The 24,764-nt window shown below is 44.9% G+C and overlaps 1 protein-coding gene across 1 annotated transcript; it reads left to right on the top strand.

Moving 5' to 3' along the window:
• Positions 1-722: 722 nt before the first annotated feature.
• On the top strand, positions 723-24,575 carry smc1b (structural maintenance of chromosomes 1B). Its single transcript, XM_029759242.1, has 25 exons — positions 723-912; positions 1,114-1,302; positions 2,800-2,912; positions 3,073-3,276; positions 3,947-4,185; positions 4,273-4,531; positions 5,025-5,165; positions 5,321-5,403; positions 10,961-11,168; positions 11,477-11,662; positions 11,880-12,065; positions 12,262-12,408; positions 12,816-12,953; positions 13,239-13,355; positions 14,113-14,219; positions 19,238-19,379; positions 19,573-19,718; positions 19,927-20,080; positions 20,474-20,578; positions 20,745-20,898; positions 21,371-21,525; positions 23,249-23,400; positions 23,657-23,726; positions 23,816-23,926; positions 24,142-24,575. The coding sequence occupies exons 1-25, from the start codon at positions 804-806 to the stop codon at positions 24,235-24,237; spliced, it is 3,711 nt and encodes a 1,236-aa protein (XP_029615102.1). The 5' UTR covers positions 723-803; the 3' UTR covers positions 24,238-24,575.
• Positions 24,576-24,764: the final 189 nt, after the last annotated feature.

Consider the following 24,764-nt stretch of genomic DNA (forward strand, 5'->3'; position numbering starts at 1 on the left):
TTTATACTCAGCAACAGGTGCATTGTTCCCATGACAGTATTGCTTCACAATCTACTTTTGCTTCACAATCTATGGGGTACTGCCTTTTTCCAATGAATGTGGTGCAATTCAATAGGTCTAAGCTCAAGAGCTATTTTGGGGAATGGACATGATGTCTTAGCTCTATTTATTTTTCCATAGCATGGTTGGTGGTGCCATTGCCCCCCTCCCTCAGTACCAGCTGTAGATAGTAGCAGTCCTTCTCCCAGGCATGCCAGTGCAGGATAAGTGGGTCTACTCAGCTCAATTGAAAGGCCTCCAGAATATAGGCCTTATGGTCAAGAGGAAAGTAATAGAATAGAATGGAATATAATAAAATAAAATATACAAAAGTTCAAAGTAGGGACGGGAAATCTGCAACTCAACCTGGCCATTTCAAATGACCAAAGCAATGTGCTCCAAGTGGCCAATGGCCATTGTCTTGCAACCAAGATTTTCTGATTTGCCTCTTAGTCACTGCTTGCAACGGTGTTGCCCCAAGGCAAAGGGGCAACAGTTACAGCATAGCCAAGAAATAGTCAAAGTAAATTAAATATAGAACATTTAAATTAATATAATGTAAAAAATAAAAAAAATGAAATCATATATTATAACCTAGATATATTCTAATGTAGATTTAGCAACATTTACCAACGTTCTCTGTTTTGATCATGTGACCATTTTTCTTTTAGTGTTTCCCGCCGAAGGAGAAGGCTTCGACTCAGCAGCGCTCTTCTGAGGAAAAATCTGACAACAAATTGTGTTTGACTACCTTGCTACCCAAAATGGGTTTTCTAAAGCAGTTGGATGTGGATAATTTTAAGTCATGGCGAGGGAAGCAAGTAATTGGACCTTTTAAAAGGTTTAACTGTATTATTGGTACAAATGGATCCGGTAAGTTTTCTTGAACTTTTGTTTTATCTGGATCAACTTGCTTGCTAGCTAACGTTAGCTTGCAATGAACCAATGTGGCTTACTAAACTGTCTGCGTTTTAGCATGGTGTGTACTCACTGGCAATACCAGTTAATGATAGTTTTGATAATACGTATCATACATACCTAGCTGGCATTTCACTTTGACACATCTTTCCATAGGTAAGTCGAACGTGATGGATGCCCTGAGCTTCGTGATGGGGGAACGGGCAGCGACTCTCCGTGTGAAGCACACCAGGGACCTCATCCACGGAGCCCACATTGGCAGGCCGGTGTCCACCACAGCCAGCGTCACCATGCGCTACTGCGACGACAACGGAGAGGAGCTCAACTTCTGTAGGAGCATATCGGGTGAGTTGGATTGCTTCGAAGGGCTAGCGACTATAGACGTATTTCATATGAGAAAACATTGTTATCTAGTGGACTCATGCCACTGCCGGCCCGCTCATTAGGCAGGGTTGATGACGCATCTCCCCAAAACAACACGTAACACTTCACCTAATTTTGCCCAAAAACAATGACAATTTCTCTCAACCAGTGGCATATGGGTTTTAATGTGATCGCTGATGCCGCCCTTTGCTGCAGCACTTCTCCAACATTCCGTTAAAAAAGGTATCTTGCATAAATCATATAGCAGAAATAGGATATAACATAAATAGCATTTTGACTTTTCTGTAGCCTACAGGCTGGAGATCAAATGTATGACAGTGTAATGAGATGGACACTTTCTTCATCATACCAGTTTCTCCCCGGTCAAATAGCATAACCTAAATGGCACCCAGTCAAATAAACAATGCGCTGACATGTTAACAAACAACATATCTTAAAAACTCGACAGGTCAAAGTAAAATGGACAATATAGAATGGACAATCACAAATGTTATCCAAGAGTTTCACCCCATTGTCATGATCAGTGGTTTCAAGTTTGTATCTGTCCATTTTTGACAAGTTGATCATAGTGAAAAATAAAATACTTCTGCATTTCCTGTTGTGTAAACACATTGCAAATAAGCTCACAATAACTCCTGATGAAGTTGGGTAGCTGATATTCAGAGCTTAAATAGCCAAATTGATTAGTCACAGGAATAAGGACTAATAAAGCCAATGTTTATTACAGCCTGTTTTAAAAACTGGGCCTACTACATGGATAGCCATTCATAAAATTCCGGTCCAAGCCGGACTTCTTTTTTGGATGTTTTACAAATGGTAGGCATACCACATAGATGGGCATTCCTAAAATGTAATTTCAGTCATCTCAGTAAGCATGGATCGACGGCAACCTTTTGGACGTCTTTTTTTGGTGCAGTCCGGACCGGCCTTGATTTCCCCATCCACGGACATTGGTCTTTGGTCTGGTCCAAACCAAATCTGAACCAATCATAGAAATCTATGTTTGGTTCAGATTTTGGGCGGTCCCATACGGGTCTTGACTTCAACGTTCACGGACATTGATTTTGAGCAGCCTTGATTTGGCCCAAACATAGACGTCTATAAATTACATCTTTTCAACTTTCATTCAGAACCAAAAATGAGCCAGATTTCAATGTCCGGAAAAGACGTCTTTGCAACTTCCTATAAAATATGTATTTTAAACATCCGGAAAATACATATTTTCACCTTTAATTCAGAACCTAAATAGAACCTAACTTCAATGTCTGGAAAGTCTTTTCAACATTGTTTTTCATTCTGACCTGGTCTCTCTTATTCAGCAAATATTCTGTCCTGGTCTGTCTTATTCAGCAAATATTTAGCAAAAAATGTGGTCCAGTAGTGTATGCAAATACTAGCTCAACGAATGATTGTAGCTACTTTACTGTACTGTATGCACTAATGTTGTGTATCTTCCAGGGGACTCCTCTGAGTATCGCATCAATGGCAGACAAATCACCCTTGCCAAGTACACAGAGGAACTGGAGAAGATAGGCATTGTGACCAAAGCTAGAAACTGTCTGGTATTCCAGGTAAGCGAACACACCACACCCTCCCACACACACACAACTGACAGTATTTTATCATAATTCATAATGTAGCTAATTACAGTGCCATTCATTAAAGTACATAAGAAATTCTGAGACAGTTTAATAGTGACCTCTGTTTTATATTTCCTGTGACTCCATACAGGGGGCGGTGGAGTCCATCGCCATGAAGAACCCCAAGGAGCGGACCAAGATGTTTGAGCGCATCAGCCAGTCTCTGGAGCTGTCTGATGACTATGACAGGAAGAAGGAGGCTCTGCAGAAGGCTAAAGAAGACACGCAGTTCCACTTCAACAAGAAGAGGACAGCCACCGCAGAGAAGAAGCAGGTCTCCTCAGAGAAAGTGGAGGTAGGATAAGAACACAGAGAGGGGATATTCTCCATTTATCTGTCATAAGACTTAACATAACACTGTCGTAACAGTTAGTAAATTACAACTTGCTTTTTACCCAGTCACATTAAATCATCACGACAATCTGGAAATGTGGTTAAAAGTCATGGAAAAGTTTTGGAATTTCAATTCACAATATTTATTGTTCAATTCCCTGTGGCTCAGTTGGTAGAGCATGGTGTTTGCAACGCCAGCATGGTGTCTGCAACGCCAGGGTTGTGGGTTCGATTCCCAGGGGGGGCCAGTACTACAAAAAAATAAAATGTATGCATTCACTACTGTAAGTTGCTCTGGATAAGAGCGTCTGCTAAATGGCTAAAATGTAATGTAAAATGTAATGTAAATGTATGCTCTTAGGCTCCTGAGTGGCGCAGCGGTCTAAGGTACTGCATCTCAGTGCTAGAGGTGTCACTACAAACACCCTAGTTCAAATCCAGGCTGTATCACAACCAGCTGTGATTGGGAGTCCCGTAGGGCGGTGCACAATTGGCCCAGCGTCGTCCGGGTTTGGCCGGTGTAGGCTGCCATTGTAAATAAGAATTTGTTCTTAACTGACTTGCCTAGTTAAATAAAGGTTAAATAAATTTTAAAAATGAACCCTGTCCCTCTCTTCGTCCTCATCCCCCAGGCCCAGAAGTACCAGGAGTTGGTGGATGACTTGAACCAGGGGAGGCTGCAGCTAAACTTGTTCCAGCTGTACCACAACCAGCAGGGCCTGAGTGCCCTGTCAAAAACCCTGAGGAAGAGACAGGAGGCTGTGGCCGGTCAGAAGACAGGACTGGATGGGTGGGAGCAGAGTGTCAAGGCCCAGAAGAAAGAACATGGACGCTTTACCAGAGAGCTGCAGCAGATTGAGAAGGAGATCCGGTGGGTTGCAGTCAGGAGGGAGAAGTGTGTGTAGAGAGAGGTGTGTGTGTTTATTACTAACTAAACTAACCTCTCCCTCTCCCCCAGTGGACAGGAGCAGACCCTGTCCCTGCGTCGGTCCCAGTACATCAAGGCCAAGGTGAATACGGCCCACCACCTAAAGAAGGTAGATGATACCCGTGGGGCCCTGGAGAAGGGCCAGAGGATGGGGGCCAAGAAAGAGGAGGAGCTGGCTGAGTTCCATCAGGAGCTCCAGGAGCTGGAGAGGGCCTGGAGGGACTATGAGAGACATGCCCAGGAGGAGTTGACCGACCGGGGGGCTGACATACAGCTGGAGGAGGAACAGGTAACAAGAGAGACACCATAACACAACATAAAGAGAGACCTATACAATAACATAGCATGGCAGCAACAATGGCAGCAACACATGACAACACAGCATGGTAGCAACACAACATGACAACAACATGGTAGCAACAAAACATGGTACAAACATTATTGGGCACAGACAACAGCGCAAAGGCAAGAAGGTAGAGAACAATACATCACGTGAAGCATCCACAACTGTCAGTAAGAGTGTCCATGATTGAGTCTTTGAATGAAGAGATAGAGATAAAACTGTCCAGTTTGAGTGTTTGTTGCAGCTCGTTCCAGTCGCTAGCTGCAGCGAACTGAAAAGAGGAGCGACCCAGGGATTTCAGCTTATGAAATATGGGACCAACACTTTACATGTTGCATTTATATTTTTGTTCAGTGTAGTTTAGGGCTGTGTGTGTGTGTGTGTGTGTGTGTGTGTGTGTGTGTGTGTGTGTGTGTGTGTGTGTATTCTGTGTGTCTAGTTGGAGCGCTATAAGGAGCTGAAGGAGCTGGCCAGGAAGCAGGGGGCCCTCCTGTCCCAGCAGGCTGAGAAGATGCACTGGGAGGTCAAGGCTGACCACCAGAAAATCGAGTTTGACCAGCGGAGGAAGAAGGAAGTGGAGGTAGGTACTGGAGTGTGTGTGTGTGTGTGTGTGTGTGTGTGTGTGTGTGTGTGTGTGTGTGTGTGTGTGTGTGTGTGTGTGTGTGTGTGTGTGTGTGTGTGTGTGTGTGTGTGTGTGAAAACAGAAATTGGTGTTGACTTTCTCTGTGTATATAGGTAAGCATTAAGCACAGCCAGACTCAGCTGGGGGACTTCACCAGGAGAGCAGATAAACTGGAGGAGTACACCAACACCTGCAAGTAAGTCATGTGTTGTGGTGTATGTTACTGGTTACTGATGAGTGAAAAAATAGATACAGTTGATGTCAGAAGTTTACATACACCTTAGCCAAATACATTTAAACTCAGTTTTTCACAATTCCTGACAATTAATCCTCGTAAGAATTCCCCGTCTTAGGTAAGTTAGGATCACCACTTTATTTTAAGAATGTGAAATGTCAGAATAATAGTAGAGAGAATGATTTATTTCAGCTTTTATTTCTTTCATCACATTCCCAGTGGGTCAGAAGTTTACATGCACTCAATTAGTATTCGGTAGCATTGCCTTTAAATTGTTTAACTTGGGTCAAACGTTTCGGGTAGCCTTCCACAAGCTTCCCACAATAAGTTGGGTGAATTTTGTCCCATTCCTCCTGACAGAGCTGGTGTAACTGAGTCAGGTTTGTAGGTCTGCTTGCTTGCACATGCTTTTTCACTTCTGCCCACAGATTTTCTATGGGATTGAGGTCAGGGTTTTGTGATGGCCACTCCAATGCCTTGACTTTGTTGTCCTTAAGGCATTTTGCCACAACTTTGGAAGTATGCTTGGGGTCATTGTCCATTTGGAAGACCCATTTGTGACCAAGCTATAATAACTTCCTGACTGATGTCTTGAGATGTTGCTTCAATATATCCACATCATTTTCCTACCTCATGATTCCATCTATTTTGTGAAGTGCACCAGTCCCTCCTGCAGCAAAGCACCCCCACAACATGATGCTGCCACCCCCATGTTTCACAGTTGGAATGGTGTTCTTCTGCTTGCAAGCATCCCCCTTTTTCCTCCAAACATAACAATAGTCATTATGGCCAAACAGTTCTATTTTTGTTTCTTCAGACCAGAGGACATTTCTCCAAAAAGTACGATCTTTGTCCCCATGTGCAGTTGCAAACCGTAGTCTGTCTTTTTTATGGCGGTTTTGGAGCAGTGGCTTCTTCCTTGCTGAGCGGCATTTCAGGTTATGTCGATATAGGACTTGTTTTACTCTGGATATACAATAAGGGAAAAAAGAATTTGATCCCCTGCTGATTTTGTACGTTTGCCCACTGACAAAGAAATTATCAGTCTATAATTTTAATGGTAGGTTTATTTGAACAGTGAGAGACAGAATAACAACAACAAAAATCCAGAAAAATCCATGTCAAAAATGTTATAAATTGATTAGCATTTTAATGAGGGAAATAAGTATTTGACCCTTTCTCAATAAGAAAGATTTCTGGCTCGCAGGTGTCTTTTATACAGGTAACGAGCTGAGATTAGGAGCACACTCTTAAAGGGAGTGCTCCTAATCTCAGTTTGTTACCTGTATAAAAGACACCTGTCCACAGAAGCAATCAATCAATCAGATTCCAAACTCTCCACCATGGCTAAGACCAAAGAGCTCTCCAAGGATGTCAGGGACAAGATTGTAGACATACACAAGGCTGGAATGGGCTACAAGACCATCGCCAAGCAGTTTGGTGAGAAGGTGACAACAGTTGGTGCGATTATTCGCAAATGGAAGAAACACAAAATAACTGTCACTCTCCCTCGGCCTGGGGCTCCATGCAAGATCTCACCTCGTGGAGTTGCAATGATCATGAGGATGGTGAGGAATCAGCCCAGAACTACACTGGAGGATCTTGTCAATGATCTCAAGGCAGCTGGGACCATAGTCACCAAGAAAACAATTGGTAACACACTACGCCGTGAAGGACTGAAATCCTGCAGCGCCCGCAAGGTCCCCCTGCTCAAGAAAGCACATATACATGCCCGTCTGAAGTTTGCCAATAAACATCTGAATGATTCAGAGGACAACTGGGTGAAAGTGTTGTGGTCAGATGAGAGTTCTTTGGCATCAACTCAACTCGCCGTGTTTGGAGGAGGAGGAATGCTGCCTATGACCCCAGAACACCATCCCCACCGTCAAACATGGAGGTGGAAACATTATGCTTTGGGGGTGTTTTTCTGCTAAGGGGACAGGACAACTTCACCACATCAAAGCGACGATGTACGGGGCCATATACCGTCAAATCTTGGGTGAGAACCTCCTTCCCTCAGCCAGGGCATTGAAAATGGGTCGTGGATGGGTATTCCAGCATGACAATGACCCAAAACACACGGCCAAGGCAACAAAGGAGTGGCTCAAGAAGAAGAACATTAAGGTCCTGTAGTGGCCTAGCCAGTCTCCAGACCTTAATCCCATAGAAAATCTGTGGAGGGAGCTGAAGGTTCGAGTTGCCGAACGTCAACCTCGAAACCTTAATGACTTGGAGAAGATCTGCAAAGAGGAGTGGGACAAAATCCCTCCTGAGATGTGTGCAAACCTGGTGGCCAACTACAAGAAACGTCTGACCTCTGTGATTGCCAACAAGGGTTTTGCCACCAAGTACTAAGTCATGTTTTGCAGAGGGGTCGAATACTTATTTCCCTCATTAAAATGCAAATTATTTTATAACATTTTTGACCTGCGTTTTTCTGGATTTTTTTGTTGTTATTCTGTCTCTCACTGTTCAAATAAACCTAACATTAAAAATATAGACTGATCATTTCTTTGTCAGTCGGCAAACGTACAAAATCAGCAGGGGATCAAATACTTTTTTCCCTCACTGTAGATACTTTTGTACCTGTTTCCTCCAGCATCTTCACAAGGTCTTTTGCTGTTCTGGGATTGATTTGCACTTTTCGCACCAAAGTACGTTCATCTCTAGGAGACAGAACGCGTCTCCTTCCTGAGCAGTATGACAGCTGTGTGGTCCCATGGTGTTTATACTTGCGTACTGTCGTGTCTTTGGCTATGCCGGATTAAGTGATATGACATGCTATTCTATAAAATCCTTTCTCTGTATTTAATATTACCTGATTAAGCTAATCATGTAAATGTAGTTAACTAGAAAGTCAGGGCACCACGAAAGAGTGTTTATAGAGCTGTTATCTTCCGAATAAACTCTTAAAGACCTAGTAATATTTTTAATCAATAGCAGTCAATATTAATCGTCACCTTATTTCAGTCTCATCTGAAAGTTGTAAATTCTTGGTTATCTTCACGAACCCTGGCTAACAAGTTGAATCAGCAATACAAACTTTGGTTTAACTATTTATTTACTAAATACCTAACTAATCACACAGAATTACATATACACAGAATGCAAATTATGTCATACAGAAAACGTCCCTGGTGGACGGAGCCGACATGACGGCTGGTTACACAAAGGAAAGGGGGTTGGGTTTGAGTGAAAGAGCGGGAAGACTGAGGAACAAAGGGAGAAGCTATGCTATCGTAAATACAGTATCTTATGCATTCTGAATTACCGCCCTTTTGGAAAAGGAAAATGCAATAAATATTTACTCTGAGCTGCGCTTCGGTAGGTTGGTCGTAGATGCTGGCCGTGTTGCCCAACAGAGATCTTCCGGTCCTGGGAAGAATGTCTCAGGTGGTAAATTGGATGCGTTGTAGTATCGTCGTTGTGTGTTAGACTGGTTCCGTCGTCCGTCCTTTCCTAGCCCACGTTTACAGAGGCCGCTGCTAACTCAACGGCTAGGAGGTATCACGTCTGTAGTGAATAAGAATTCAAAGTTCATACCATTCGCAACGAAAGCTCACGCTGAGGTTGGCTTAGTTCTGTAGTTGACATGTTAGTCCTTTTAACATGGAACCGTCGTCCTCACGTCCTCGGAAAAGCTTATTATCTGAATCCTTCTGACATCGGACCGTCGCCCTAATGTACCCGGAACAGCAAGTTATTCGCCCTTTTAACGCAGAGGCTGCAGGCCTCGCGTACTCGGAACAGGAGGTTACATTTTCGTCAAGGGCTTATATAGTGGAGGGAGAGAAGGGTGTGTTTCATAGTTTATAACCAATGTCTCTTCACAGGGGCGGGTCACTGATTGAGCAGAGCTCTAACCTTATGAAAACCCAATTCTCTCATTTGGCAGCTAAGATTACATTTAATCTTTTCAGAAATAGTTTCATATTTAAACATTTAAATTGCACAACAATTCCATGTGAATCTGATAACTATAATGTGTAGACTTTCCACGATACAGTTTACGTCATCCTATCATTAATAAGAATGTCTCAGATGACAACCGAACTGACATCATATTCATTAAGTACCAACACATATTCACTGGTTGGATTACTGAAATATGGTTCCTTTCCCCCCACCTTTTGATGTTCCCAGACTCTCTATATTTAACAAAGGCTATTCAAGAGTCCTTCAGTAGAGTCAAGAGAGAGGGAAGGGAGAAAGGTATTTATGGGGGGGTCATAAACCTTACCCACAGGCCAACGTCATGACAGTACTATTCTTCGTACAGATGAACGTGGTACCTTCAGGCGTTTGGAAATTGCTCCCAAGGATGAACCAGACTTGTGGAGGTCTGCAATTTATTTTCTGAGGTCTTGGCTGATTTATTTTGATTTTCCCATGATGTCAAGCAAAGAGGCACTGAGTTTGAAGGTAGGCCTTGAAATACATCCACAGGTACACCAACGATTGACTCAAATGATGTCAATTAGCCTATCAGAAGCTTCTAAAGTCATGATCATTTTCTGGAATTTTCCGAGCTGTTTAAAGGCCTAGTCAACTTAGTGTATGTAAACTTCTGACCCACTGGAATTGTGATTCAGTGAATTATAAGTGAAATATTCTGTCTAAACAATTGTTGGAAAAATTACTTGTGTCATGCATTAAAGTAGATGTCCTAACCGACTTGCCAAAACAATTGTTTTTTTAATAAGATATTTGTGGAGTGGTTGAAAAACTAGTTTTAATGACTCCAACCTAAGTGTATGTAAACTTCCGACTTCAACTGTAGTTACATATCACAATATTATTTTAGACGATATATAGATACTTTGACTTCAAGGTATTTTAGACAATTTCTTTATAGATTTCTGCTAGGTAGCGCTAGTCGGCTGTACCGGTGCCAAAACGCAGCTATTTGTTATCCTAGAGCGTGTTCTCCATCTTCTTTTTAAATATTGAATCAACATGTTTTCAAGACTTATTTCCATGACTGATCAAACTCATTTTATAATGCTCTCTCTCGTCTATCTGCAGCAGACATATAGTTAGCAATATGTTTGTAACATGAAATTGCAATAAAACCGCAGTAACGAATCGCAATACATAGAATCATGAGAACCACGATACGTGTCGTATCGGCATCTAAGTATCATGATAATATCGTATTGTCAGGACCCTGGCAATTCCCACCCTTATTGTATGTGTGTGTTGCTGTTATTTTTTGAAGGAGAACACTACTTAATTAAATACTTTTGTCAGTGTTAAGCACCCCATTCTTTATAAAGCTTCTCTTGGCTGTGCTGACATACTAAACTACTGAGAGAGAAAGAAGGAGAGAAAGAGAGAGAATGAGAGCGAGAAGGAGAGAGAGTGAAGGAGAGAGAGATTGAAAATTAGAGAGAGGAGAGTGAAGGAGAGAGAGGGAGAAAAGGAGAGAGTGAAGGAGGGAGAAAAAAAGGAGATAAAATGAGAGAGGGAGTAAGAAGGGAAAAGAGTGACAAACTGCATGTGTTTTTCTTCTGAACAGGAACTCTCTGGAGGAGTCTCGTCAGCAGGAGGAGGTGCTGTCTGCGGAACTGCAGAGAGGGAGGGTGAGGGGGGAGGAGGTGAACCAGGAGTTAGGGGAGGTACTGGGAGAGCTGCAGAACGCCAGGCTGGACAGCCAGGAGAGTAAGAGGCAGCAGCAACGCAACGAGGTCCTGGAAAACCTCCGCAGACTCTACCCTGACACACTGGTGAGACATCCCTAGACATCCCTGTCTCACTGCCACCAACACCTTATTGGATCAAATTGGGTATATATCATCTTCCATAGTGCACCCCCTCCCCCCTCATCCCTTATTTGAGTCATTTGAATGTGAGCTTGTAGGGATTGCCTTGGTAGCAATCTTGTTTAGGATCTCGTAGAATCTTGAGATATTTTAAGATCCTGTTACTAGTATCCAGTAAGGTCTATCTGAAGGTCTTGTAGGATCTTCCAAGATCTTTGTCAGTATCCAGAGGAAGATTTCTGCCAGGGTGTGTTTGTTCCTCTATTTCACAGTTTGGTCGTCTGGTGGACCTGTGCAGCCCCATCCATAAGAAGTACCAGCTGGCCGTCACCAAGGTGTTTGGACGCTACATGAACGCCATAGTAGTGTCGTCAGAGAAGGTGGCTCGGGACTGCATCCGCTTTGTCAAGGAGGAGAGGGCCGAACCAGAAACCTTCTTACCCATAGATTACCTGGATGTGAGTCAGTGGACCCAGAAGGAGAGATTGTTTGTAGGCCCACTCCTTAATTTAAAAAACAACAAAACGGCAGCTCCGCTACGTTTGCTATAAAGCTGAGGGATGGGGGATGGAGAAAGACAACCAGAACTACCTAAAACTAACAACATAGGCTTTGATTAACACACCCAACACACAAACCTCACTGAGTCTGTCCCACCTCCCTGTCCCTCCCCAGGTGAGCCCTCTGAATGAGCGGCTGCGTGGGGTGCGTGGAGCTAAGATGATGGTGGACGTGGTGCAGTGTTCCCCCACTGCTCCTCAGCTGAAGAAAGTCATCCAGTTTGTGTGTGGCAACGCTCTGGTCTGTGAGACACTCAAAGAGGCCAGAGCCATCGCCTTCGACGGGCCTGAAAGACTCAAGGTGAGTTAGTCAGTCATTCAGCTTGTTTGAGGGCTATGGGATTCAAGGTGATATATAGATCAGTAATTCAGTAAAGTCCGACTGCAATGTACAGTAGACAATCTCAAACATGCACAATTAGTCAGTCAACCAGCCAGTCAGAGTTCCCCCCCATCCACTTTACTGTGGTAGCACCCACCTTGATATTTTCCCCCAGACGGTGGCTCTGGACGGTACCATGTTCTCCAAGTCAGGGGTGATCTCTGGGGGCTCCAGCCACCTGCGGAGCAAGGCCCGGCGCTGGGACGAGAAGGACATGACCAAGCTGAAGGAGCTCAAAGAACAGCTGACTGCAGAGCTACGTGTGAGTCTGGGTCTTTGCACACATTCATAATCTAGATTTTGAAAGTCTGGGAATCTAATACATTTTTTATTATTGTAAGTCTTGATTCGGGGTGGCAGGGTAGCCTAGTTAGAGTGTTGGACTAATAACCGAAAGGTTGCAAGTTCAAATCCCCGAGCAGACTAGGTACAAATTGTTCTGCCCCTGAACAGGCAGTTAACCTGCTGTTCCTAGGCCGTCATTGAAAATAAGAATTTGTTCTTAACTGACTTGCCTAGTTAAATAAAGATAAAATGAATTCTAGAATATCCACTGCTAAACTGTTAACTTATTCTCCCTGCCTCAAGGAGTGTAGTTTTTCTGACCAATTTGAATGGGAAGATTATCTGAGACAGTCCTTTATTTCCACTTCCTGTGACATGTGACAGGGTCTGGTGAAGCTGAAGCGTAAGGAGCCTGAGTTGAAACAGATCCAGTCTCAGGCTCAGGGGGTTCAGACCCGTCTGAAGTACTCCCGCACTGAACTGGACACCCTCCACAAGAAGAGCATTCCCAACTGCCACGCGGTAAACTACACTAACACTGTTACTGTGGCTGTAACTTACTCTGACTACACCATCTGCAAACCACCACTTCTACTTGAATTCAACATGTGTCTACTTATTTTTACTCCAACAAGAGCATAGTAAGCCATCAACAGTTTTTCAGCTTATCAAGTCTTAGGTGATGTTTTTGAGTTTTGAAAATGTATGCACTTACAGTATTGAGAGACTTACAGTAGAGTTTTCTCAATCTGTGGCCCATGTCGCGCACATCTCATGTCTTGACAACTTGCATGTCTCTCCCTTTAGGAGATGTCTCGCCTGGAGGCTGAGCTGGCCAACGTGGAGTCTCAGCTGGAGATGCAGAAAGAGAACATGGAAGTCAAGGAGCTGGAGATGAAGAAGCTCCAAGACAGGATCAACCAGGTCAGGACGCACTGCAGCCAAGACTATTTAGAATAATGTCTAAATTGGCAGGTAGCCTAGCGGTTAAAAGCATTGGGCTGGTAACCAAAAGGTTGCTGGTTTGAATTCCTGAGACGGCTAAGGGGGAAAATACTGTCGATACGCCCTTGAGCAAGGCACTTAACTCTAATTTCTATTGTAAGTCGCTTTGGATAAGAGCATCCGCTAAATAGCAGACACCTGTTATTAGTGGCGTGTCATAGCTAACACAAACAACACAAAGGTTTTACATCAATTAGCAGACACTCTTATCCAGAGAGATTTACAGTCGTGAGTGCATACATTTTCAAAACTCGAAAACATCACTAAAGACTTGATATTCTGAAAAACTGTTGATGGCCTACTATGCTCTTGTTGGAGTAAAAGAAAGTAGACACATGTTGAATTCAACCCACAGCCCTGGAGTGGGAAGTGCCATGCTCTACCAACTGAGCCTATGGGACTATACTTTTACATTGTTTAGCAGACACTCTTATCCAGAGAAATTTACAGGAACAACGTGCCCTGGATCAGGATCACATTAACAGATTTTTCACATTGTTGGCTTGGGGATTCGAACCAGTGACCTTTCGATTCTCGGCCAAACGCTCTAACCGCTAGGCTACCTGCCGCACTCCCAAATGTTTGTAGTATGTCACTGCTTTAGAGTAGGAACGTTCTGCCAACTATGTCTCTGGGGACCAGGTTAGTGGTAATGTTGTTATTGTTCTGTGTTCAGATGGAGGATGTGGTGTTCTCAGACTTCTGTGCTGAGATAGGAGTGGCCAACATCAGGGAGTATGAACAGGAGCATCTCAAACAGCAGCAGGATGTAGACAGGAAACGGTATTGGACTGGACCTCCCCACATTACATACAGTATATATGGTCTATGGAACAATGATACTAACAAGTTTATATGGACTGATTGTACAGTATGCTTGTTCTTATACGGTGTACAGTGCATTCGGAAAGTATTCAGACCCTTTGACTTTTTCACCATTTTGTTACATTACAACCTTATTCTAAAATTTATTAAAGTGTTTTTTTCCCTCATCAATCTACACACAATACCCCATAATTACAAAACAAAAACAGGTTTTTAGACATTTTAGCAAATGTATTAAAGATACAAAACGGAAAAATCACATCTACATAAGTATTCAGACCCTTTACACAGTACTTTGTTAAAGCACCTTTGGCAGCGATTACAGCCTCGAGTCTTCTTGGGTATAACGCTACAAGCTTGGCACGCCTGTATTTGGAGAGTTTCTCCCATTCTCTGCAGATCCTCTCAAGCGCTGTCAGGTTGGATGGGGAGCGTCGCTGCACAGCTATTTTCAGGTCTCTCCAGAGGTGTTTGATCGAATTGTCCTGGCTGTGGCTGTGGCTGTGGCTGGGCTACTCAAGGACATTCAGAGAAATGTCCTGAAGCCACTCCTGTGTTGTCTTAGCTGTGTGCTTAGGGTCATTGTCCTGTTGGAAGGTGAACCTTCAACCCAGTTTGAGGTCCTAGGTGCTCTGGAGCAGGTTTTCGTCAAGGATATCTGTACTTTACCCCGTTCATCTTTCCCTCTGTCTTGACTAGTTGCCCAGTCCCTGTCGCTGAAAAACAGCCCCAGAGCATGATAGTACCACCACCATGCTTCACCGTATGGATGGAGCCAGGTTTCTTCCTTACGTGACACTTGGCAGTCAGGCCAAAGAGTTCAATTTTGGTTTTATCAGATCAGAGAATCATGTTTCTCATGGTCTGAGAGTCCTTTAGATGCCTTTTGGCAAACTCCAAGCGGGCTGTCATGTACCTTTTACTGAGGAGTGACTTATGTCTGGCCATTCTACCATAACGGCCTGATTGGTGGAGATCTGCAGAGATGGTTGTTCTTCTTGAAAATTCTTCCATCTCCACAGTGGAACTCTGGAGCTCTGTCAGAGTGACCATTGGGTTCTTGGTCACCTCCCTGACCAAGGCCCTTCTGCCCCAATTGCTCAGTTTGCATTTACATTTACATTTAAGTCATTTAGCAGACGCTCTTATCCAGAGCGACTTACAAATTGGTGCATTCACCTTATGATATCCAGTGGAACAACCACTTTACAATAGTGCATCTAAATCTTTTAGGGGGGGGGGGGTTAGAAGGATTACTTTTTTTCCTAACCCAGGTATTCCTTAAAGAGGTGGGGTTTCAGGTGTCTCCGGAAGGTGGTGATTGACTCCGCTGTCCTGGCGTCGTGAGGGAGCTTGTTCCACCATTGGGGTGCCAGAGCAGCGAACAGTTTGGACTGGGCTGAGCCGGAACCGTGCTTCCTCAGACGTAGGGGGGCCAGCAGGCCAGAGGTGGATGAACGCAGTGCCCTTGTTTGGGTGTAGGGCCTGATCAGAGCCTGAAGGTATGGAGGTGCCGTTCCTCTCACAGCTCCGTAGGCAAGCACCATGGTCTTGTAGCGGATGCGAGCTTCAACTGGAAGCCAGTGGAGAGAGCGGAGGAGCGGGGTGACGTGAGAGAACTTGGGAAGGTTGAACACCAGACGGGCTGCGGCGTTCTGGATGAGTTGTAGGGGTTTAATGGCACAGGCAGGGAGCCCAGCCAACAGCGAGTTGCAGTAATCCAGACGGGAGATGACAAGTGCCTGGATTAGGACCTGCGTCGCTTCCTGTGTGAGGCAGGGTTGTACTCTGCGAATGTTGTAGAGCATGAACCTACAGGATCGGGTCACCGCCTTGATGTTAGTGGAGAACGACAGGGTGTTGTCCAGGATCACGCCAAGGTTCTTAGCACTCTGGGAGGAGGACACAAGGGAGTTGTCAACCGTGATGGCGAGATCATGGAACGGGCTGTCCTTCCCTGGGAGGAAGAGCAGCTCCGTCTTGCCGAGGTTCAGCTTGAGGTGGTGATCCGTCATCCACACTGATATGTCTGCCAGACATGCAGAGATGCGATTCGCCGCCTGGTTATCAGAAGGGGGAAAGGAGAAGATTAATTGTGTGTCGTCTGCATAGCAATGATAGGAGAGACCATGTGAGGATATGACAGAGCCAAGTGACTTGGTATATTGCGAGAATAGGAGAGGGCCTAGAACAGAACCCTGGGGGACACCAGTGGTGAGAGCGCGTGATGCGGAGACAGATTCTCGCCACGCCACCTGGTAGGAGCGACCTGTCAGGTAGGACGCAATCCAAGCGTGGGCCGCGCCGGAGATGCCCAACTCGGAGAGGGTGGAGAGGAGGATCTGATGGTTCACAGTATCAAAGGCAGCAGATAGGTCTAGAAGGATGAGAGCAGAGGAGAGAGAGTTAGCTTTAGCAGTGCGGAGAGCCTCCGTGACACAGAGAAGAGCAGTCTCAGTTGAATGCCCAGTCTTGAAACCTGACTGATTAGGATCAAGAAGGTCATTCTGAGAGAGATAGCAGGAGAGCTGGCCAAGGACGGCACGTTCAAGAGTTTTGGAGAGAAAAGAAAGAAGGGATACTGGTCTGTAGTTGTTGACATGGGAGGGATCGAGTGTAGGTTTTTTCAGAAGGGGTGCAATTCTCGCTCTCTTGAAGACGGAAGGGACGTAGCCAGCGGTCAAGGATGAGTTGATGAGCGAGGTGAGGTAGGGGAGAAGGTCTCCGGAAATGGTCTGGAGAAGAGAGGAGGGGATAGGGTCAAGTGGGCAGGTTGTTGGGCGGCCGGCCGTCACAAGACGCGAGATTTCATCTGGAGAGAGAGGGGAGAAAGAGGTCAAAGCACAGGGTAGGGCAGTGTGAGCAGGACCAGCGGTGTCGTTTGACTTAGCAAACGAGGATCGGATATCGTCAACCTTCTTTTCAAAATGGTTGACGAAGTCATCCGCAGAGAGGGAGGAGTGGAGGGGGAGGAGGATTCAGGAGGGAGGAGAAGGTAGCAAAGAGCTTCCTAGGGTTAGAGGCAGATGCTTGGAATTTAGAGTGGTAGAAAGTGGCTTTAGCAGCAGAGACAGAAGAGGAGAATGTAGAGAGGAGGGAGTGAAAGGATGCCAGGTCCGCAGGGAGGCTAGTTTTCCTCCATTTCCGCTCGGCTGCCCGGAGCCCTGTTCTGTGAGCTCGCAGTGAGTCGTCGAGCCACAGAGCAGGAGGGGAGGACCGAGCCGGCCTGGAGGATAGGGGACAGAGAAAATCAAAGGATGCAGAAAGGGAGGAGAGGAGGGTTGAGGAGGCAGAATAAGGAGATAGGTTGGAGAAGGTTTGAGCAGAGGGAAGAGATGATAGGATGGAAGAGGAGAGAGTAGCGGGAGAGAGAGAGCGAAGGTTGGGACGGCGCAATACCATCCGAGTAGGGGCAGAGTGAGAAGTGTTGGATGAGAGCGAGAGGGAAAAGGATACAAGGTAGTGGTCGGAGATTTGGAGGGGAGTTGCAATGAGATTAGTGGAAGAACAGCATCTAGTAAAGATGAGGTCAAGCGTATTGCCTGCCTTGTGAGTAGGGGGGGAAGGTGAGGGGGTGAGGTCAAAAGAGGAGAGGAGTGGAAAGAAGGAGGCAGAGAGGAATGAGTCAAAGGTAGACGTGGGGAGGTTAAAGTCACCCAGAACTGTGAGAGGTGAGCCATCCTCAGGAAAGGAACTTATCAAGGCGTCAAGCTCATTGATGAACTCTCCAAGGGAACCTGGAGGGCGATAAATGATAAGGATGTTAAGCTTGAAAGGGCTGGTAACTGTGACAGCATGGAATTCAAATGAGGAGATAGACAGATGGGTCAGGGGAGAAAGAGAGAATGTCCACTTGGGAGAGATGAGGATTCCAGTGCCACCACCCCGCTGGCTCGATGCTCTAGGGGTATGCGAGAATACGTGGGCAGGAGGAGAGAGCAGTAGGAGAGGAGAGAGCAGTAGGAGTAGCAGTGTTATCTGTGGTAATCCATGTTTCCGTCAGCGCCAGGAAGTCTAGGGACTGGAGGGTAGCATAGGCTGAGATGAACTCAGCCTTGTTGGCCGCAGACCGGCAGTTCCAGAGGCTGCCGGAGACCTGGAACTCCACGTGGGTCGTGCGCGCTGGGACCACCAGGTTAGAGTGGCAGCGGCCACGCGGTGTGAAGCGTTTGTATGGCCTGTGCAGAGGGGAGAGAACAGGGATAGACAGACACATAGTTGACAAGCTACAAAAGTGTTGTTTCTTGTATTATTGTCTCTTGTGTCTTTAGAGAACTGTTTCACTTTGATATCCTTTTTCTTCTGTCCTGATTTTCTCTTTCTTTTCTTCTGTTAACTAGATATTCTATTCTAGTTTGCTGGGCGGCCAGCTCTAGGAAGAGTCTTGGTGGTTCCAAACTTCTTCCATTTAAGAATGGAGGCCACTTTGTTCTTGGGGACCTTCAATGCTGCAGACATTTTTTGGTACCCTTCTCCAGTTCTGTGCCTCGACACAATCCTGTCTCTGACCTCTGTGGACAATTCCTTCGACCTCATGGCTTGGTTTTGCTCTGACATGCACTGTCAACTGTGGGACCTTCTATATACAGGTGTGTGCCTTTCCAAATCATGTCCAATCAATTGAATTTACCACAGGTGGACTCCAATCGTGTTGTAGAAACATCTCAAGGATGATCAATGGAAACAGGATGCAAATTAGCTCAATTTCGAGTCATAGCAAAGGGTCCAAATACTTATGTAAATAAGGTATTTCTGTTTTTTGTATGTAGATTGATGAGGATAAAAGTAATTTTAATCAATTTTAGAATAAGGTGTAACAAAATGTGGCACAAGTCAAGGGGTCTGAATACTTTCCGAATGCACTGTATATTGTTCGCAAATATTATATTTTTTCTGGCCATCTCCTCTCCCACATCTCTTTTCTGTCACTGCCTGAGTGTAATCAACCCCCCTCTCTTTTCCCACCCCTCTCCCAGGTTGGAGTTTGAGTCTCAGCGGACCTGTCTGAAGGCCCAGTTGGAGTACGAACAGGGTCAGCTGGAGCAGCAGAGGAAGAAGATGAAGAAACTAGAGGAGACCATCGCCAAGGAGCAGAGCAGAGTGGAAGAACAGAAGCAGGCAAAACATACCTCCTCTCATCCATTCTCTCCTTTTCTCAACTTCCCTCATGTTATCTCCTTTCATCCTCCTTTCTTGTCCCTTCATACCTCCCTTCCTTCCCTTTTCCCATCAGCTTCTCAAGTCCTCCTCTAAAATCACACAGAATGTAATCCCAGTGTTGTGTTGTGTTGTTCTCTTGTGTCTCCGCTAGGAAGAGGAGAAGCTGCTGGTGGTGATGGAAGGGAGTCAATCTAAAGTGTTGGATCTGAAGAATCATCTGCTGGGGAAGAAGACCCAGGCTTCTGACTCCAAGGCCCAGGTGGACCAAACGATGAAGAGCCTTCAGGAGAGCTCCAGGTACTTCTAACTGTGGCTGTTCTGCTGTCAGTTATTTTTGTCCAGTGTATCAAATTGATTGCAGGTCACTTCACTGGTCTCATCGCCCTCTCTAAAAGCTGATCTTCTCCTCTCTCCGCCCTATCCCTCTTCATTCTCTGTATCTTCCTCCCCCTTCTCTTCTTCCTTTCTCTGTCCCCTCTCCGTGTCTAACCCTTCTCCCCACCAGAGAGCTGGTGAAGCTGCAGAGGGAGGTTATCTCAGCTGAGACAGCCCTGGAGCAGTTGAGGATCTGGAAACACAACTTGCTGCTAGGTTGTAAGATCCAGGGCCTGCCCATCACGCTGCTGTCTGGCAGCTTGGATGAGATCAGTGAGGTGCAGGTAGGACAGACTAGAGACCACAGGAGGTTGGTGGCACATTAATTGGGGAATACGGGCTCGTCGTAATGGCTGGAGCGAAATAAATGTTTTTTATGTGTTTGATGCAGTTCCATTTGCTCCATTCCAGCCTTTATTATGAGCTTTCCTCCCCTCAGTAGCCCCCACTATCAGAGACAGAGTGGGGGGGGGGGGGGGGGGGGCATAGACCAGGGTAGTGTGCAGCAGGACCTTCCCAGATGACGGGCTGTGTTCACGTTCTCCTTTCATGTACTGAATGTGTATTGTGTACTTGGATGTACAGTTGTTTACCTCTCATATGTGTAAGTCAAATTCACTATCGGGGGAGAATAAAGTTCTATCTCTCTTACTGATTGACTGATCTGGCCTTGTCAGCTGGACTCAGAGTCACTCACAGAGAGCACCTGCACCACTATGGACATCTACGAGAGAGAGGCGCTGATGGTCATCGACTACTCTGGCCTGGGAGCTGAGCTGAAGGTAGACCTCATTAATCAATCATCAATCTACAGTATCCCTTCTCAGTCTCTTAGCTTTAAAAACTGATCACTATCATACAGTTAATGTACTGTATTCACCCTAGAGGACAGTTATGTATCTTACGTTATGCTGTCCAAACGTGTGTGTGTGTCTTTATGTCCAACAGGATCTTGCAGGGGAGGAGGTGGACCCTCAGGTAGAGCGTCTTAAGGAGACAGTGTCCTCTCTAGAGGGGGTCCTACAGCGCTCCACAGCCCCCAACCTTAAAGCCCTGGAGAAAATGAGGGAGGTCAAGGACAAATTCCAGGGGGTGGTGGACGGTACAAAGTGCAGAAACACACCTCAATACACCAACTGTATAATGCAGACACACACCTCAATACACAAACGCTGTCGCTTAACTTGTCTTGGTGAGTGTATTGTGGGAACCCATTGAGGGCCCTAAAAAGTTAAAACCCAGAGGAAACAGGTTTTAGTGACAAACTTTTAAGATGCTAGAGCGGCATATTTCAAATACATTGCAGCATTTGTTTTCCCAATACCACTGCAAAACCTAACTTTTTAGTGCCTACAGATCTTTGATTGACTTATACATTTTAAATAGCCAGTTAAAAAAAAAGCCATATTCAGTGAGGTTCCATACATTTAAAAAACTTGACAGGGATAACACAATAAAGTTGTTAATATTTTTTTTTCTGTTGTGGTCCCTTAATAAAGTTAATGTTGCAATACATATCTGTATGGCTGAATGATGTTTATCTGATTGCCTCTGTCTCCCTCTGTGTGCTCCAGCGTTTGATGCCAGCACCAAGGCAGCCAGAAGGAGTAACCAGGAGTTTGAGCAGGTTAAAGCCAAACGCTTCAGACTCTTCAGTCAGTGCTTTGAACACGTCTCTGTCGTCATCGACCAGATCTACAAACAACTGTGCCGGAACACCAGCGCTCAGGTGTGAAGGCTTTACTCATACAGAAACACTTGCACACACACACACACACCTGTTACATACCTGAAAGCAATCTTCATGCTACTGTGTAATAGACACACTTATCAGGTTTGTGGTGTGTAGTATGTGTAGTGTTTGTAATGTGTGTGTGTGTGTGTGTGTAACAGGGTTTGCAAAAGGTGCTTGAGGTGCTTAAAGTACTTCCATTTGGCACTCTGAAATTCAAGTACTAGAGTACCTTGAAAATCTGATATTTTCTCAAGTAGTTACTTCAAAAGTACTTCAATTCAAATGAGAGGAGAACATGAACAAATACATTTCTGAAAAATATCAGAAAAATGTATTGGTCTTCCAAATTAATTTCCAGGTAGACTACCAAGTTGTATTTCTTCATGTGTTTGGCGCTGTGGTTGCCAGGCGAGCTCACTCATTCCACCCACACTGCCTCTGAGCCAGGCAGTTACAGAACTGACTGATTAGGCACCGCCAAACGTCACATTGATAGCTAAAATGCCGGGCAAATGTAGATACAATCCTGCCTTTTGTGCTTATGGAACATCTCTGGGATCTTTTATTTATCACACTAACAATAAGAAGAGACTTGCTTTGGCCAAGAAACACGAGCAATGGACATTAGACCAGTGGAAATCTGTCCTTTGGTCTGACGAGTCCAAATTTGAGATTTTTGCTTCCAACCGCTGTGTCTTTGTAAGACGCAGTAGGTGAACGGATGATCTCTGCATGTATGGTTCCCACCGTGAAGCATGGAGGAGGAGGTGTGATGATGTGAGGGTGCTTGCAGTTGACACTGTCAGTGATTTATTTAGAATTCAAGGCACACTTAACCAGCATGGCTACCACAGCGTTCTGCAGCGATACGCAATCCCATCTGGTTTGCGCTGAGTGGGACTATCATTTGTTTTTCAAGAGGACAATGACCCAACACACCTCAAGGCTGTGTAAGGGCTATCTGACCAAGAAGGTGAGTGATGGAGTGCTGCATCAGATGACCTGGCCTCCACAATCACCCAACCTCAACCCAAGTGAGATGGTTTGGGATGAGTTGGACAGCAGAGTGAAGGAAAAGCAGCCAACAAGTGCTCAGCATATGTGGGAACTCCTTCAAGACTGTTGAAAAAGCATTCCAGGTGAAGCTGGTTGAGAGAATGCCAAAAGTGTGCAAAGCTGTCATCAAGCCAAAGGGTGGCTACTTTGAAGAATTTTAAATATATTTGTATTTGTTTAACACTTTTTGGGTTACTACATGATTCCATATGTGTTATTTCATAGTTTTGACATCTTCACTATTATTCTACAATGAGGAAATAATAAAAATACAGAAAAACCTTTGAATGAGTAAGTGTCCAAAATGTTGACAGGTACTGGTAGTTTACCCACCTTTATTTACCACTACATTACTGAAACCAACCAATCCACACCATGTAATGTGAAAAATGCGTATTATTGAGTAGAACTTGTAAGGTAGTGATGACTAGTAAGTTAGTTAGTTAGTTTTTTTCATGAGGTTGTGGCGATATACTGCCATCTGGTGGTGACTAGAAACAATTCAATAATAGTAACTAATACAAATTGATGGTTCTTGAAAATAAATATTAATGCTTGAAAAAGTCCTTGAAAGTCCTTGAATTTGACTTGCCACTGTTTGTACGAACCCTGGTGTAATGTACGGGTGTGTATATGCCTGAATGTGTGCTGCTCCCTCCAGGCCATTCTGAGTGCTGAGAACCCGGATGAGCCCTACCTGGATGGCATCAATTACAACTGTATTGCTCCTGGAAAACGCTTCATGGCCATGGACAACCTGTCTGGAGGAGAGAAGGCCATCGCTGCCCTGGCTCTGGTGTTCGCAATACACAGGTGAGAGAGAAAGAGAAGAGGTTCATGGCCATGGACAGCCAGGCTGGAGGAGAGAAGGCCATTGGTGCCCTGGCTTTGGTTTCGCCATACACAGGTGAGAGAGAGAAGTTCATGGCTGTGGACAGCCTGTCTGGAGGAGAGAAGGCCATCGCTGCTTTGGTGTTGGCTTTACACAGCTAACACACAGCAGACATGAGATATGCCCATCAGTATACAGCATTGAACCACTGTCTGATGTTTGTGTTTTCTCAATCAGCTTCCGTCCAGCTCCGTTCTTTGTCCTGGATGAGGTTGATGCAGCCCTGGACAACACCAATATTGGCAAAGCAAGTTGACATTTTAATTGTGATTAAATATGGGCTGTAGCTATGAATATGGCAATATGGCTGACCTGTCTGTCTCTCTGTGGATGCAGGTGACCAGCTTTATCAGGGAGCAGTCGAGAGAGAGCCTCCAGATCATCGTCATCTCTCTGAAGGAGGAGTTCTACTCTAGAGCTGACGCTCTGCTGGGGGTCTACCCTGAGGTACAGTACCAAAACACCTTTATTCCAGACCATCTTTCTCTCGCGGCCTGGTTCTGCTGCCTCTTTCTCTGTGCGTCTTTCCTCGTATCGTCTCTCCTTGCCTTCTTCCCAAAACACCAGAGAAGAAGAACCTAGGTTGCTTTCCTCCAATGTGTCTTGAGAAGGAGGCGAGGATATCAGTCCCTGTGACTTAACTGTCTTTCTTTTTCTCTCAGTTTAACGAGTGCATGTTCAGCCGCATGCTGACGCTGGACCTAAGTCCCTATCCGCTGAATGAAGAGAACGGAACAGAGAGAGAGAAGGAGATGTAAAGAAAGAAAGAAAGAAAGAAAGAAAGAAAGAAAGAACAATCAAAGATATACTGTATTGGCCTGATATGATAGACCCTGACAGCTGATTTCCTGTTTCTCTTGGGATAGTACTAAACTAATCTTCAATTGATTGCCAAAAGCATTTACCTAAAATGTTTGTTTATTAATCTTAATATATTGCTTATTGTTATGTAGATTTTTATTCTGGAGGTTTGAGCATGTTGTACTCCCTCAATACTTTTCTATCATTGTTTAGCTTGAAGCATTTTAATATACCAGGGTTCGATTTCACTGTTCACTGTTTTACTTTATATTTAATATAAATCGTTTCCTCTTTATATTGTCTTTGTGTTCTTTTGGACTGAATGATCTATTCATCATTACAACCCAAAATCCCTGTAATCACACAGATCAGATGGCATTGTGCAATGTGAATAGTGGATAACAGGTGGCAGCAGTGTGTCAGTTTATGAGCTGTAACAAGGATTTTCAAATATACCATATTATTACAGGTCAATGAGGACTTT

Source organism: Salmo trutta, chromosome 7 (assembly GCF_901001165.1).
Source record: "Salmo trutta chromosome 7, fSalTru1.1, whole genome shotgun sequence".
In the NCBI taxonomy this organism is placed as follows: domain Eukaryota; kingdom Metazoa; phylum Chordata; class Actinopteri; order Salmoniformes; family Salmonidae; genus Salmo; species Salmo trutta.

Bases quoted from the DNA above. Each gene is read 5' to 3' on its own strand.
- smc1b (XM_029759242.1), top strand. From the start codon at position 804: ATGGGTTTTCTAAAGCAGTTGGATGTGGATAATTTTAAGTCATGGCGA. The intron at 3,277-3,946 runs GTAGGATAAGAA...CTCATCCCCCAG, and splicing joins TCTCCTCAGAGAAAGTGGAG to GCCCAGAAGTACCAGGAGTT. The intron at 12,409-12,815 runs GTGAGTCTGGGT...GACATGTGACAG, and splicing joins AGCTGACTGCAGAGCTACGT to GGTCTGGTGAAGCTGAAGCG.